Source organism: Podarcis cretensis (genome assembly GCF_951804945.1).
Source record: "Podarcis cretensis genome assembly, chromosome: 16".
NCBI lineage: Eukaryota > Metazoa > Chordata > Lepidosauria > Squamata > Lacertidae > Podarcis > Podarcis cretensis.
The window spans coordinates 12,720,450-12,736,621 of record NC_137186.1 but is presented as its reverse complement, the minus strand read 5'-3'; the positions used below and the strand labels follow the sequence as shown (position 1 = coordinate 12,736,621).

Below are 16,172 nucleotides of genomic sequence, written 5' to 3'. Positions count from 1 at the left end.
TAACTGCTCCCAGTCAGCAAACATAATGTCATGACCTATGTCCTGTGCCCATTTAACCATAGCAGACTTCACTGTCTCATCTAATGTATTCCACTTCAACAGCAAGTTGTACATTCTTGATAAATTCTTAGTATTGGGTTCTAACAGTTCTGTTTCTAATTTCGATTTCTCCACCTGGAAACCAATTTTCCTGTCTTGTTTGAAGGCCTCCATTATTTGAAAATAATGGAGCCAATCTCGTACCTTGGACTTTATTTTCTCATAACTTTGTAGTTTAAATTCACCACCTTCTTGTTCTAAAATTTCAGAATATTTCGGCCAATTGGTTCTCATATTAAGTTTCTTTACCTCCTTGGCCTCCATAGGTGAGAGCCACCTGGGAGTTTTATTTTCCAATAAATCTTTATACCGTATCCAAACATTATATAGTGCTTTCCTGACAATGTGATTTTTAAAACCCTTATACACTTTAACCTTGTCATACCAGATATATGCATGCCAACCAAAGTTATTATCAAATCCTTCCAAACAGGCTCTGAGATCTTTGGGGGAGATCTTCTCTCCCTTCTCTCAGCCCTACCACCCTCACAGGCACATTTGGTGGGAATGTGGAAGGAGGCCTTCCAGATGTGGGGATTCACTTCCTAGTGAAGCTAGGCTGGCTCCTTCCTTGCTATCCTTCTGCCAGCAGTTGAAAACAATGTTTTGTTCTAGTAGGCTTTTGGGAACGGACTTTTTTTTTTTAAAGGAAAGGGATTCCATTAATGCTGTGCTATTTTTACTATCTGTATTTTAATAAGTTGTTTTTGTATAAATTCTATTATAGTTTAATTACTTTTCAACTTTTATCTGTGTTGTTTCAATTTGTGTAAGCCACACTGAGTTGGGATATGAAAACAATAATATCCTGAGTGGTCCCAAACTTGGGGAGTTAGAAGTTGCTTCCACACATCACTCCTACGCACTCCTTAAAAATAAAATGGAAATGGAAATCCTAAGCAGGACAGGGAATGGTGACACTTTCTCCTACCCGAAACCCCGCACAGGGGAAAAATAGCCCACAATCAGAACATGTTGTGCAAGAAGGTACTTTTTAATAGCTTCAAGCGGTCTTAACTGCACAGCAGCCAAAATGAGAGAAGGAAAAATGGAGAATTTCAAACGTGTAGGGGGAAAATCTGTTGTCTCCACAAGGTTCTTGAAATGAAACCCCTGCTATAAAACTTCGCATTCCTGCCGCACCAGCTCCCCAGATCCAAAAAATAACCTGGGGCTGCTATGAGGTTAAAAGCACCCCCATAGCAAACCGGTCCTACGAGGCAGCAGAAAGCAGCTCACAATGTTTCTGTCTCTTTTTCTCCCATGGCCAGCCAAGGCCTTTGCTTGTGGCAAACCCATGTCCAAGGCTGAGATTCAGGCACTTTGGTGATGTCTGCCTCCTTCAGTATTAAAATGGCAAATGTCATTCCAACCCCCTCCCCCCACCCAGATCTCAAGATTCAGCTTTTTTAATCTTCTTCGGCTTTTTGAGGCCCTTGTCCCTTCGGGGTGCATCCCTCCCCACGTCAGAGCACAGCTGTCGTTCTGCTTTCCGCTTGGCGGCAACCACTTCCATTGAGTTCCAGATCTCATCCACCTCCTCCTCCTCCTCTTTCACGTCACTCTGGAGGTCAACTGAAGGGTCGGCGCCTTCATCCTGGAGAAAGAAGATCAAGGATGTATCTGCACCTTAATACAGGCTTCCCTAGTGGCATCAGTGGCATGCAATGTGCTCCCTGCTGAAATATGAGAGTGCCCATCTGTATTGGCATGCTGCCGGCTTTTAAAGAGGCACCTGTTTAACACAGGCATGCCCGTGATTTCTTGACTCATGTCTCCTGTTACAATAAGTGTGTGGCACCTAACTATGTTCTCAGAGTAGGTCCACTGACATTAATGGGCCCTAATGTTGGTTAATTTAATAGGTATACTCTCAGTAAGACTAACAGATGATACAACCCGTCACATTTGATTGCCTATTTTACGTATGAGGGTGAAATTAAATGTGCTATTACACAATCTTCCATCTGTGCACGCATTCAACTTGTCAGACAAAACAATCCCCCCACCCTCTTCTCCCGCTCCGTGCTCAGAGCCTCCTGGCAACCAGGAATTATTATAATACCTCCTCCTCAGTCCCTTCGACTCACCTCCCATTTTTCTCTGCTGGTTAGCAGCAGGCAGTTCAATCGAGATTTCAGATACACCTGTAACCAAACAGAGACATAGTTCAGTTAAACAGCAGAGAGGAGGCCACCAGCTTGCCCCATCTTGATGTCTTCCAGCCGCTGTTGAACTCAAGCTTCATCAGCCCCAGCTGGCATGGCCAACAGCCAGGGATGATGGGAGTTGAGAATCCAAAATCATACCACCCACTAATACTGAATGTTGGCCATTCTGGCTGGCACTGATGGGAGGTTCCCCCACAATCTATATGCAACCTCCAGCAACACTGTCGTATTGGGCTCCTCCTCACCTTATGCTCCAAGCGCTTGTGCTGGAGATTGTGCACACGAAGGAAGCGGTCCAGCCCGCATGAGGCCACCAGCGGAAGCACAGGATGGCACTGGATGGCACGGACACTCCCAGCGAAGCCTTTGAGGCACTTCAGCAACCGCCCTGTCACATGACGACAACAATGGCTGAGTTACGAGGGCAGCAGGTATGGTGTAGCTACACTACTCAAGTGTGGAATTTGGAATGTAGTGAAGTGCAGCTTGGCGACAGCCTTACAAATATATTATATAGTAAGATATTGTTGCAAAGGCAGACTTGAAGAAAAAGCTATGAGGTTTTTCTTTGCACTTGTGTGGAATTAAACAGGAAATTTTAAGTCAGTTGCATATGGCTGCGGTTCATAGACTACAAGATTCCAAGTAAAGGATCCAAAGGGAGGTAGTCTTCTACTGTTCATGTTTCCCCACTTGGTCTGCCTTGGGGTACGGAACCATTTTGTAGCCAACAGAATAGGCCTCACAGAACAAGGGTGTGTGTAGTTTCAGAGTGAGAGTGTCTGCAACCCCAGCTTGAAAATGTGACCACAAAGGCTGGCAACAACCTCTGACTAAAAAACACAGGAGGAGAATTTTGCCTGGCCAAATGCTGCTGTCTGTCTTGCTTTAAAGAACCTTCCCGTCATCAAAGAGTTGTCTCTCCAGCTGTACATCAATATGTCCTTCTGCCCTCCATTTTTAGCCCACCTTGCTCCTCAGATCCAAAACCCCCTCCCCACTCCATCATTCTGGCTCTTACTTACCTTGCCGTAAATCAATTACTGCCACATCCCCACGCGAGCTGCCCACAACAACAGCACTGTAAGTGAAAGAAGGAGGAATTATATTTTTCCAATTTTGCAAAGGGACAGCATCCATGTAGGCCCTTAGCTGTGAACAGCCAAGGATACTGTAGGCTGGGGATTGTATCCAGAGCTTGAGAAGTTCATTTTTTTTAAAGGAACTAGTTCCAGTTCACATTTGTCCCTTTACAATATGAAAAGGGACAAATGCTCGCATTCAGTCCAGGTTCACACAAATAATCCTCGCAATTTTTTCCAGCATTCAGAATGTTACAAACTGCTATGCTAAAGAATTAAATAAGCTTAAGAAGACTAACAAAAACAACAACAACCACATGGTGTAATGTGAATGATTTAGCTTATTTACCCCAACAATTATGATCTTTAAACTTAAAATGCCCAAGGAATCTACGAAGTAGTAAAGCACATGTAATAGAATGAACCTGAAGATGAACTGGAAATCGTTCCAAGTTCCACCCTGAAACAAACTTCCTTCACATTTAATTCACCTGGCAATTATGGGAACTGCCTTCAGGTGTAGGGGGGAGATCTTTGAACTAATCCATTGAAGTTTGTTAAACCAAACTCATTCATTCCAAGCACTGGGGAGAAGAGAAACTCACTTTGTGTCAGGGGTCAGGGAGAGGGCAGTAAGCGGGTACTCCCCAAAGGTGGCTTCCAACACAGGGCGCCGCTGTGGGGAGCTGGGGTCATAGAGCCGGACCTGGAGGCAGAAGAAGACCAAGAAGATGAAGAGCAGAAGTCTTCAGCCTCAGATGAAAGACCCAACAACAACAGCAGCAGCAACCACCACCCTGTAACACTCCCAAATACTATTATGCAGTGATGGGGAACCTTTTCCATCCCCTTCTGGACAATGTTCCGAGGGACACATAGAAGCACTGTGCAAAATTTGGTTAGGATATCTCAAGAGATGTCCAAATGCATAGAGAACAAATGCCTAACTTCCTGAAATATGTAGTGGAGATATCTGTCTTCCCCAGCTTCTACCTGGTGGTGTCCAGTGCAGGTAACAATTTTCTCTGATCCAGGCAGGAACTGCATGTCCCGGTCCCAGATAGGCACCCTCAGGTCAAGCCAGTCGTTCCGCACCTGTTGACAAGAGGGCAAGGCATGGTGTGAACGAAGGCAAGAGTGTGCCATTCTCCAATACACGACACATCCTGAAGAATCTGAAAAGGAAAAAAATCCTTCCTGAACTGCGCTATGGAATCTGCTTACATCAGTTGTGGTAGTGACCACCAACGTGGATGGCCTTTAAAGAGGATTGGACAAATTTACGGAGGAAAGGCTGTCTATGGATTCTAGCCATGTTGTTCTCCTACCACAGTTGGAGGCAAAATGTGCCTCTGAATGGCAGCTGCTGAGAACTCCAAATGGGGAGAGCTGCTGTGGTGCTCAAGGCCAGCTTTTGGTTGGACTACAGGCACAGGATGATGGACCAGATGGGCCTTTGGCCTGATCCAGCAGGGCTCTTCTTACGCCCTTATCCATGCACTAATACAGGAGAAAGGAGCCCAGGCTGTTTACACAGAATAGCAAACTCACATTTTTGGCTCGGAAGATGGGCTCCTGCGGTTGGTGGAGGTCCCACACCTTGAGGCAGTTCTCCTTCCCGCCTGTGGCCACGCGGTGAGGCTGTTCCGGGTTCTGGCGCATGCGGCACACGCCGGGGCCCACCTGGACCTCCAGCTGCAATGCAAGAGATAGAGCTGGTGGTGGAGGTGTACAAAGCCAAGACAAATACATGTGGACTCTCCTTCCCTAGCGGTTTCTAAGCAGAGGTTGGATGGCCATCTGTCATGGATGCTTTAGTTGAGATTCCTGCATTGTAGGGGGTTGGACTAGATGGCCCTTGGGTCCCTTCCAGCTCAATGATTCTATGGTTCTGTATGCAGACAGGCTACCTAACATGAGGACCTGCCAGATGCAGGTTCATAAACCTCAGCTAAGTAGCTATGACTGGCCTTGGGGAAGACGCTTCCATTCTCAGCTCCTCCCCAAAATATGCCAGCATCGAAGAGGGTGGCGAGAAATCCACTTTTGCTGCAAGGATGGATAAAGCAACAATTATGTTGTAGGGTTTTTGTTTGTTTTTTTTAAAAAATGTTGTCATTTTACAGTAGCTTTGTGCAAAAGGTGCAGTACCACAGGAATATAGTCATAGGTTGAATCCAATTAAGTTCTATTCAGTGGAGTCCCACTCAAATTAACAAACCTAAGCTCATTAGCTTCAAAGGGTCTACCCTGAGTAGAAAAAGTATGGGATACAATCTGCAGAATTTAACTTCCTGAACATATCAGCTCTTTCAGCAAACAAAACCCAACAAGTTTCTAGCACTTAAGACTGCAAAGGTATTTAGAAAAATTAAAAACACACAATAAAAAGCGTTGTGGCTCCTTAAAAGGCTATTGTGTGGCCTGGAACCCATCTCTCCCCCTCCCCACCTCCCTCAGACACCAAGATAGGACTCACATTTTCCGACGAAGCATCCCGCCAGACCTTCAGCAAACCAGACTGTACACAGGTGATGAGGGAACTGTACAGATTTGTTGAACCATGAAAAGGGAAGAGAGATAAGAGGGGAGGGAGGTGGAGAGAAATTAATTTGCCATAAATGTGGAGAATGCATAAGACAAGCTGGTAGCAATCCTTTCCAAGGAAGGAAAAAACCCACAAAGCCTTATCTCCTACAACTCAGTGAAAAGAACACACATTTGTGTGCTGAACAGCCAATATTCAATCAGAAAGGGGGCTTGAAGTCACAACTGATCAGCTGACAGGCACCACTCAGGACCTCCAAGTGGAAGCAATCTCTGGGGCCTGCAGGGTGCCAAACTTAAAAGGTTCTGAATTTGAACCATGCTGGCACAGATTAAGGTTCCTGATTGTTCCTTTATAGCTACATCTTTATCTGCCTCACATCTGGGGCAGGTGGCCATGGCTAGGGGAGAATTGGTCTTACAAGCCAATTAGAATCCCTGAGGTTTAGGCCCCAAAATACCTGAAAGATTGCTTCCTTCACTACAGATCTTCTCGGGTGCTGAGACTGGCACAGAGGGTACTTTTGGTAGTTCTACCTCAGAAGTTTGGTGTGCGTATGTGTGTGGCAGCCTAAGAGAGTGCATTTTAAAGTACAAGCACCCAAGGATCATCCCTGCTGAATCCATGGGCGTCATCTCAATTGACATGAAGTCTGTCCTTTCCTTGAGGTAGATGAAGGCTAAGGATTTGAAGGGATTCAGACTTACTTGTCAAGCACAGCCAAGCCACAAAAGGGTCCCTCGCCTCCTAGACAGTCTCGTGACTCAGTAAACTTGCCCTTCTCAGTACTGAACAATCTGACTGATCCATCAAGGCATCCCACAAAGATCTGGGAGGAAACAAAAGGAAAGAAAACAGAAACTATTATGAAACAAACGTGCACCTCCCTGGCTGCATTCTTTCAGAGAGGCGACTGCACCTCAGTGAGAGAATGTATGCAAAAATAAGTTCCAGGTTCAAACCTCTGCCATTGCAAGTTACAATGCCCTCAAGCGCAGGGGATAGGAAAAGCTTTTGGAGAGACGCTGCCAGTCACAAAAGACAATACAAGGAAGACTCTGTAAAGGCTACCCTTGGGCCTGTTCCGGAGGCTCTGGGTGGTGCAAAACACTGCAGCTAGACTGCTGGTGGTGACAGACTATCGCTAGCACATAACTCCAGTGCCCAAATGCTTGCACTGGCTGCCCACATGGCTCTTGGTCAGGTTCAACGTTCTTGTACTGATCCTCAACAACTTGAGTCCAGGATACTTCAGGCACTGCATGATCCCTGCTCAAACTCTGAGGTCTTCAGGAGAGTTTCTGTTAGTGTTCCCCCATGGCTTAGATGCATAGGTCTTATGCACAAGGAGCTGTGAGGGAGGCTTGTCTTTCATTATACATCTTTAGGCTCCAGGTGAAAATATTTCCTTTTAGCTAGGCCTTTGGCTGATTAATATTCTACACCCTTTTAAATGGGTTTGTGGGAAGGGTTTTTTGTTTGTTCGTTTGTTTTTGACAATACTGAGCTAGAGGGACCAACAGTCCAACCCACTATAAGGCAGCTTCCCATACAATGAGGTATCCTGTTTTTCTTTCCCAGCATCCAGTCCCCTAAACTGCCAGATGCATTAGGAGTTGGCAACCCCATTACCTCAGACTCGTAGGGATCGCCCCAACACATGGCAGTAACAGCTTCGTGTCGACTGAGCACCCCATCTCCTGACTTATAGTTTGTGGCCTGTTTCTTCTGCAGGTTGATCCCTAGAAGGAGGAGAAAAGAGAAAGAAAGGGATATTATTGGGAAGGGGGAAAAGAGAAACAGGTCGATGGCAAACTCTCCCTGTGTCACTAACCACCAGGAAAGGGGAAGCTGAGGGGCTAGTGGACCTCTATCTGCTCCTTGCAGTGTTCTAATCTAGCTCCCTCCTGGCAACTTCTCAACCATTCCTGGCACTGTGACCTTTAACATGGACTTGATCTACACCAGAGGTGACTAACCTATGGCCCTCCAAATGTTGCTTAACTACAACTCCTACCAGTCCCAGCCAATAATTATTTAAAGGAACCCCCTTTACAAGACTTAGCTGATCAAGCCCCTTTTAAAGGCACAGCAACAGCATCCAGCTACTAGACTGGTAAGTGATGGGTATTTATGTAAAAGCCTTTTGCTGCATTCCCCTCCCCCATAAGCCTCACTCTATATCTCCTCTGGCCTTATTTACAGTGCCCCTATCTCCCCCTACCCATTAAGAGCATACCATGAACTGGGCTGGACCTAACCAACAGTGCACCTATTCCAGGATCACAGTTTCAACACTGGCGAACCTTGATGCCTCCATGAAGTTCACAAGCAGGGCATGAAGACAATTGCCCTCCCCTGTCGCTTGTCCTCAGCAAATTCCAAGGTATAGTCCCTCTAGAGCTGGAGGTTCCACTGAGCCACTATGGCTAATGCCTACTGAATAGCCTAGCCTCTTCTGTTCATTTGCCTATCCCACTTTTTCCGCCCTCCAAACAAGCATTCATTGTCTACACATATATGCTCCCCACCCAAGAAACCACCCTCTTTTCCCCATCACCTTCCCTTCCTTCACATGTACTACCTATAATGTACTTCTTTCAAATCGTGTCTCAGAAAGGGGAGAGGCACTCTGTACATGCTCAAAAGCCCAAAGCACCATAATTTGTTGTAAGGGTGCGGGCAACCTCACCCCCCTCCTGCCACTAGGAACAGCATCTACCCACACTTCCTCCTCAGTTATTTCCCCGAAAGCCACACAAAGCTCTCCGTTTCCCCAGAGTCGCTGAATAATAGACATCCCACCCCAAGTAGCGGTCGAGCCCCGTACCCTCCATTACCTTTCAGGATGCCCGTCTCGGACCCCACCCACACGTGGTTACCCCGCGCCGGAGACGCCATTTCTACTGTCGCTCCGCCTCTGGACTTCCCGAAGCTCGTCCTGTCCCGAAATCCCTGTTGAGCCGGACGTTTTAGAGTGTAACACCGGAAGAGAATGTTACTAAGGCCCCGCGCTGATTCGCCAGCACAGCTTCCTCGGTGTTGCACTCTTAGCAATCCCACTGGTACGCCGTTCCCCTTTCCTGGTGGTCCCTTTGTTTTCCTGAAAGCGAAGCGATGGGGGTGTTTATGGACCTTCTTCCTACCTAGACCCTACTGAGTGAGCTTCAGCTGGGGAAGGAGACTATTTTGCGGGCAAATAGAGCTCCGAAATGGGGATAGGGTCAGGCGAGCCCTGCAGGAATAACTGCACAGGAAACCAGTGTGGTGCTTAATAATAATAATAAAAATAATACAGTGGTACCTCAGGTTACAGACGCTTCAGGTTACAGATGCTTCAGGTTACAGACTCCGCTAACCCAGAAATAGTACCTCAGGTTAAGAACTTTGCTTCAGGATGAGAACAGAAATCGTGCTCCGGCGGTGCGGCAGCAGTGGGAGGCCCCATTACATAAAGTGGTAACTCAGGTTAAGAACAGTTTCAGGTTAAGAACGGACCTCCAGAACGAATTAAGTTCTTAACCCGAGGTACCACTGTAACAACAACAACAACAACAACAATATATTTATACCCCGCCGATCTGGCTGGGTTTTCCCAGCCACTCTGAGCGGCTTCCAACGAAAGATTAAAAATATATTAAAATATCAATAATTAAAAACCCCTAAACAGGGCTGCCTTCAGATGTCTTCTAAACAACAGATAGTTGTTAATTTCTTTGACATCTGATGGGAGGGTGTTGCACAGGATGAGTGCCATTACCGAGAAGAGACTAGACTAGCGTGTCGGACTAGGACCTTGGAGACCGGAGTTTGAATCTGCACTCAGCCCTCACTGAGGTGACCTTGGGTACCAAAAGAACACAGCCTGGTGTCAATAGGCAGGGAGTTCCAAAGCATAGCTGCTAAAAGATCAATTTCTTCCAAGTGTGGAAAACATATATGTGGCACCTTTACAGTGCCAGTTCCACAGATCAAACAGTTGAGCGTGCATATATGAAGTAAGGTGATCCTGCTCCTTAACTGGTCCCAAGCTGCTAGTAGTATTATATACTGATAGTAACACCTTGAACTTGGTCCTTAGCAGATGAGGAATCTGTGCAAATCTCTGAGCAGAGATATTATATGCAGGCAGGGTCCCACTCCTGTCTGCAACCTTCTGCAGCATGCTGCACTAACTGCAGCTTCTGGATGTATCGCAGAGGAAGCCTCGCATACGGTACATTACAGTAACTAACACTGAAGTCACCAGTGCCTGAATTACAATGGTCATGCTCTCCTAGTCCAGGAATGGCTGTAATTGTCACACCAGTAGCAACTGGTAAAAGGTGCTTCTGGCCACGAGGTTATCTGGGCCTCTGGTGACAATGCTAGATCCAGAGGCACACTCAGATTGCATACCCACGCTTTCAGGGGGAGTGCAACTCCATCCAGGGAAGGCAATTGACCAGTTTCTCTGGCATGGCAACCACTCATCTAAGGTGTGTTTGCCTTCGCAGGATTCAAGCTCATCACATTCTTACTCTGGCATCTACCGTCAAAGGGGAGAGAGCTGTATCATTTTTTATGATGATGATGTTTTATTAGATTTGTAACCCACCTTTCGATTCAAAAATTCCCAGGACAGTAAACTACAGTCCATTAAAATACATCAATATATAAAAATCACAAAACCAAAAACATTATAAAACAGAAATTCCAACAGCAGAAAACATCCGTCATCCCCATAGCTTGAAGAAAAAGATACATCTTAACTTTACATCTATAAGCATTGAGTGTGCGGTACAGACATCCAGGCGGTGCCACGGGAGAGAGAAACCTGCTTCACATTGTCTTACTGTAGGAAGAAGCCTTATACTGAATTAGGTCATTAGTCCATCTAGCTCAGTATTGCATACAGTGACAGTGGCTCTCCAGGGGTTTAGGTGGAGGGTATTCCCTGCCCTACCTGGAGATACCAGGAATTGAATCTGGGACCTTCTGCATGCAAAGCAGATGTTCCAGCAATGAGCTATGGCCTTTCCTCCAGACTACAGCTGCTGTTATTTCAGCAGCTTCCATTCCCACTTGCTTCTGGTGCCCACAGCACATCACTTGCTAGATGGCAGTGTGGGTGAAGCATATTTAAGGTAGTTGTGTCAGCAAGTTTAAGCATACCATGTGGACCTGGAGCTCTGCTAGAGCCATTTACCCTACTCTGGCACCCAGCTGAGCCCCTTACGTTGCAGCAGTTGCAACCTGGGAGTAGTGACACTTTGCATACTATAGATGTATATCCCTACTTGTTGGCTTATACCAATGGTCACTCTGGTCACTTCTCTCTATCCCACCCAAGACAGATCGTGCGCAGAGACAGTCTTTGCTTTGCTGAGGGATCTGGGGGAAAGCTGGATCCAGTAGTATTCATCTGAGTTTTGGAAAGCACGTAGAGCTGAAAGAGGAAGCAGGAAAGAGCATCATTCTTCCAACTTCCTCCTTCAGCTCTTTGTACATTTCAAAGGAGAAAAAGATAACCACCCTCTTGACAAGGGGGGCAAAGAGACTGAGTGTGGGCTCAGAGGCTTTGTGAGCCTTGGAGGAAGATATGAAAATGCATCATTGCACCCATATGTACCATGCTGGAGACTCTTGGTTGATACTTTGGTTCCTTCGATGTTCCCTTTAGCATATACAAATATAGATATATATTAAGATCTGCTTCCGTTGTTTGACGTAACTTTGACACTGCCAAGCAGAAATGAACACTGAAGTAAAGTTTGTCAGGAAACTACCTCCGACGTGCTAATGGCAGAACTGGAGTGTGTGTTTGTGCGTATATCAGTCTGTGCGCCCTTTCCCTCACACCCTCAAGTCCCAACAGTTGCTTAGGCATCATACTCCACCGTGGAGCGAGCCCATCCACGTTCCTGTTGCCTAGCCATCCGGCCTGGGCACGCTGCGCCACAAAGTGGCCAAGAAAGGCGGGCAACGCAAGGCCCCACAGGCATCGTCTTCTGGACAGACAGCCTTGACGCACATCTTGGCCTCCTGGCCTCCCTCGGCACTGAGGAAGGGCTCGGTCACGTCGAAGCGGACACCGCAGGCTTCCCTGCTCAACAGTGCACGTCGGTTCCCTTGGCGGGCTCGCAGGTACTGGCGTAGGGAGGGAGGGGTGGTGAGGAGGAGCCTGTAGGGAAGTGGCTGGCCTCCTCCTGGGGGCTGCTCCAGGTTCAGGAGGACAAAGGCTTTGGTGAGTCTCTCTCCCTTCTGGCAGCGGAGATGCAGCATCCAGCAAAATTCGTAGTCCTCACCTGTTACAGAGAACAAAGGGGGGCCATTGTTAGCATCCCTCCAGAAAAATAGGCCTCAGCATCCTTTACCAGTTGAAGGAGTGTGTCAGTGACCATGAGGTGCTTCTGGGAACAACATTTACCCAGGTCTTTCAACCCGCCCTGTGCCTGTGATTGTAATTCGTGTGATTGTACTTTGTTTTAAACGGTTTTGAATACTGAATTTTCAGTTGGGGTAACCTTCCCTGGTGTCTTCAGGTGAAGGGGTGGATATGAAATCAAATATATGAACAGCAACAATCTAGGCAGAGCCCTACTACATAGAACCATGTGGGTCATCTAGTTCAACCCCTTGCAATGCAGGAATCTTTTGCCCAATGTGGGACTTGAACCCATGACCCTGGATCAGACCAAAGTTTCATTGAGTCCAGCATCCATTTCTCACAGTGGCCAACTGGATGCCCCAGTGGGAAGCAGGACTTGGGTGCAACAATGCTCTCGCTGCTAGCAAGTCCCAACAGCTGGTATTCAGGGTCCTGCTGGATTAGGCCCCAATCTCACAGGTACGTTTGGGAAGCCCACTAGCAGGGCTTGAGTGCAATAATGTTTTCCTTGCTTGTGATTCCCATCAACTGGTAATCACGGGCAAATTGCCTCAAATCAGATTGCCAACACTTCTGTCCTCCCAGGCCTGAGTCCATCAGGGCAGTAGCTGTCAGTCAGAGGAGCAAAATAGCAAAGCCTCTTTAAGACAGGCCTGCAAACATATATTTTTAAAATAACCCACAAACCCTGCACAGTTCAATGGCTATATAGTTTGGACTTCCAGGTCCTTCATCTTAACAGTTGCTCTGTTTTTTTGCAAAACCAGAAGGCAGCAAAAGTGGTAGAGCATCTGCTTTGCATGCAGAAGGTCCCAGGTTCAACCTGTATCACCTCTGGATAGTGCTGAGAGAGAACCCTGCTCAAAACTCTGGAGGTACTGCAGACAGTCTGTGTAGACCGTACTGAGAAAGGCAGGCCAATGGTCTGATTCAGTATAAAGCATCTTCCTGTGTATTCTTGCTTTCAAAACAGTCCCCATGCTATCCTTACAACAACCCTGTAAAGTAGGCCCATATTAGCTCCATATTGCATGTAGCGGGAAGGGTAAAGCCTACCTATGCCCCCCATCAGCACTTGCACCTGGACAGCAGATGGAGGAGGTACACAGACTGATCTCCATCTTCCTCTCTATGGCTGTGAACACACCATACATTTAAGGCACGTTTAAAGCATTTGACATCCCCCCCCCAAAGAATCCTGGGAACTGTAGTTTACACAATTCCTAGCACCCTTAACAAACTACTACTGTTCCCAGGGGAAGAGGAACCATGATATTTAAATTACTGTACACGCAACTCCCCATTTAAACAGGGGGTTACGTACCAAGGCACCGCACAATTAAGTGAAATTGCGTGTGTTGGGAACACCCTTGAAAGCCTGAAAACACCCTCAAAACCTCCTTGCTCAAACACCGACTCTCCACAGGCCTCAACGGTCGGTGCAAAGGCTTCTGGGATTGTATTTGCAAAGGCTTATGGGATTGCTAGGCGCTGTTTTCATGCCATTTTCGTGCTCTTTCAGCAGCCATTCCCCCCCCCCCTTTTGCATGCCACTTCCAGGTTATTGGCGATGCGCATGTGTGCGGTCGTGCACATATTGAACGCACGCAAAATAGTTGTCGCCAGTGCTGTTTTTCTAGAAAAAGAGGTGCTGGAACTCACCACAAACACCTCCCTCATTCTCTTAGAATGGCAATGGCGCCAACCGAGTTCTGGCAAGTTCCTGCTAGGAAAAAAGCCCTGGTTGTCTCCTATAATTATTTACACCTTTGCATTTCAACATACAAATCAACACACACAAATATTATGGAAATCAGCAACCTTTTCCCCGCAATATATTTTTTCGGGGGGTGGGGTGGGATGCAAAAGTGACCCCCCTGCCTCTTCCCCCGTCCTCCCCACAGCACTCGGAGGCCTTGCAGCTCCTGTGACGCCCAGCAGCTGCAAGCGGAGCAGGGAAGCCACCCTGGGGTGGAGCCTGTGGAGCCCTCCCTGCTGCCGCTCGATTGGCTATGCAGCTGGGATTCCAAGGCAGGCATGGCAGCTTCGCTTTGGGTGGCCGTCCACCTCCCTTACCTTCCCTGCCTTCGTTGAGCTTCAAGGAGACGGAGCTCTTGGCGCCAACCATCCCGAGCATTGCCTGCGCAGCGCACTGCAGCATGCATGTGCTGAACCTGGGCGCCACGTGCGGCTCTCCCGACGGTGCTTCCGGGTTGTCTTCCTGAGGGCAGGGTGCGTCCAAGACCTCTGACTCAGGCACGTTGCCTGCCGTGCGGTTGGGAGCAGTTGCGGCAGCCAGTATCAGAGCCAAAGCCAGCCATTGATGACCCATCGCACGCTTCAGGGGGGCCGAGGCCTGCTGTGGGTCGGTGCCAGGACCAAGGTTCCCGCTGCCGAGAGACAGAGAGGAAGGGGGCAGGCTAACGAGGGGCTGGATCCGGCGGCATGCCTGGACTTGCTGCCGGAGGCTGTGTGGATTCCTTCGCCCCTGCGAAGCTGCTGGGTGGGTGCCCAGAATAACAACTGCCAAGGGACGCTTTTAGAAGAGGCCTTGGAATGCCAGAGGCCGGGGCGAGGTCTGGATTTGCCGCCGAAGGCTGAGCGGCTTCCTTTGCCCTGCTGATCTCTGGGACGGTGCCCAGAACAACAACTCGGGAGGCATGTTTCTTGATGAAGGCCTTGAGGAGCCAGACACGGTGATAAAGAATCGACCTTGCATGCAAGGAGGCAGAGGCTTCTGCCTGCAGCGCAGAGTTAAACTGTGTGACTCATTTCTGATGGACACCAAATTCATTGAGAAGAGGGGGCTATCAGTATCTACCAGCCACAATGGTTGTGCTTTGCCCCACAGTAATACAGTAATACTTCTGAAAACCAGTTGCTGGAAACCACAGGAAGGGAAGAGCGCTCTTGTGCTTGGGTTTCCCACAGGCATATGGTCAGTCGCTGTGAGAACAGAATGCTGGACTAGATGGGTCCTAGGCCTGATCCAGCAGGCTTTCCTCATGTTCTTAAGGACTGGAAATGTCCCATGTGAAACCAAGCAGATTTCTGGCATGCATGTCAATCCCTGGCACATCCAGGTAGCGCTGTGAAATATTTCATGTCTGAAACTCAGGAGAGCTGCTGCCAGTCAGTGTAGTAAAACCAGAATAATTTCTGATCACTGAAGAATTGATGCTTTTGAATTATGGTGCTGGAGGAGACTCTTGAGAGTCCCATGGACAAGAAGATCAAACCTCTCCATTCTGAAGGAAATCAGCCCTGAGTGCTTACTGGAAGGACAGATCCTGAAGCTGAGGCTCCAATACTTTGGCCACCTCATGAGAAGAGAAGACTCCCTGGAAAAGACCCTGATGTTGGGAAAGATGGAGGGCACAAGGAGAAGGGGACGACAGAGGACGAGATGGTGGGACAGTGTTCTCGAAGCTACCAACATGAGTTTGACCAAACTGTGGGAGGCAGTGGAAGACAGGAATGCCTGGCGTGCTCTGGTCCATGGGGTCACGAAGAGTCAGATACGACTAAACAACAAAGCCCAAGCAGGGATGTCTGGCAAATGATTCTCACCAGATCCCATTGCTACATACAGTGGTACCTCGGGTTTCAAACACTTCGGGTTACAGACTCTACTAGCCCAGTACCTCAGGTTAAGAACTTTACCTCAGGATGAGAACAGAAATCGCGCGGTTGTGGCGCGGGGCCCCAATAGCTAAAGTGGTACCTCAGGTTAAGAACAGTTTCAGGTTAAGAACGGACCTCCGGAACAAATTAAGTTCGTAACCAGAAGTACCACTGTAATTTGCAAGTCACAGCATCTGGCACCCAAAGCCAGCCAAGTGACTTTGTGAAAACCCCACAAACACTCTCCCTTGCTCTGTCAGTAATAATACAATTAGCAA

At 47.8% G+C, this 16,172-nt stretch overlaps 2 protein-coding genes across 2 annotated transcripts; both read right to left on the bottom strand.

Moving 5' to 3' along the window:
* Positions 1 to 1,074: 1,074 nt before the first annotated feature.
* On the bottom strand, positions 1,075 to 8,897 carry WDR74 (WD repeat domain 74). The gene is made up of 11 exons (XM_079958282.1): positions 8,741 to 8,897; positions 7,533 to 7,642; positions 6,608 to 6,729; positions 5,832 to 5,895; positions 4,904 to 5,047; positions 4,346 to 4,447; positions 3,958 to 4,058; positions 3,296 to 3,351; positions 2,516 to 2,658; positions 2,190 to 2,246; positions 1,075 to 1,696 (listed from the first exon to the last, which is right to left on the bottom strand). Exons 1-11 carry the CDS (start codon positions 8,799 to 8,801, stop codon positions 1,493 to 1,495), a joined length of 1,164 nt encoding a protein of 387 aa, XP_079814408.1. The 5' UTR covers positions 8,802 to 8,897; the 3' UTR covers positions 1,075 to 1,492.
* A 1,560-nt stretch (positions 8,898 to 10,457) lies between these two features.
* LOC307205727 (uncharacterized protein) lies at positions 10,458 to 15,159 on the bottom strand. The gene is made up of 2 exons (XM_079958483.1): positions 14,347 to 15,159; positions 10,458 to 12,187 (listed from the first exon to the last, which is right to left on the bottom strand). The coding sequence occupies exons 1-2, from the start codon at positions 14,600 to 14,602 to the stop codon at positions 11,811 to 11,813; spliced, it is 633 nt and encodes a 210-aa protein (XP_079814609.1). The 5' UTR covers positions 14,603 to 15,159; the 3' UTR covers positions 10,458 to 11,810.
* Positions 15,160 to 16,172: the final 1,013 nt, after the last annotated feature.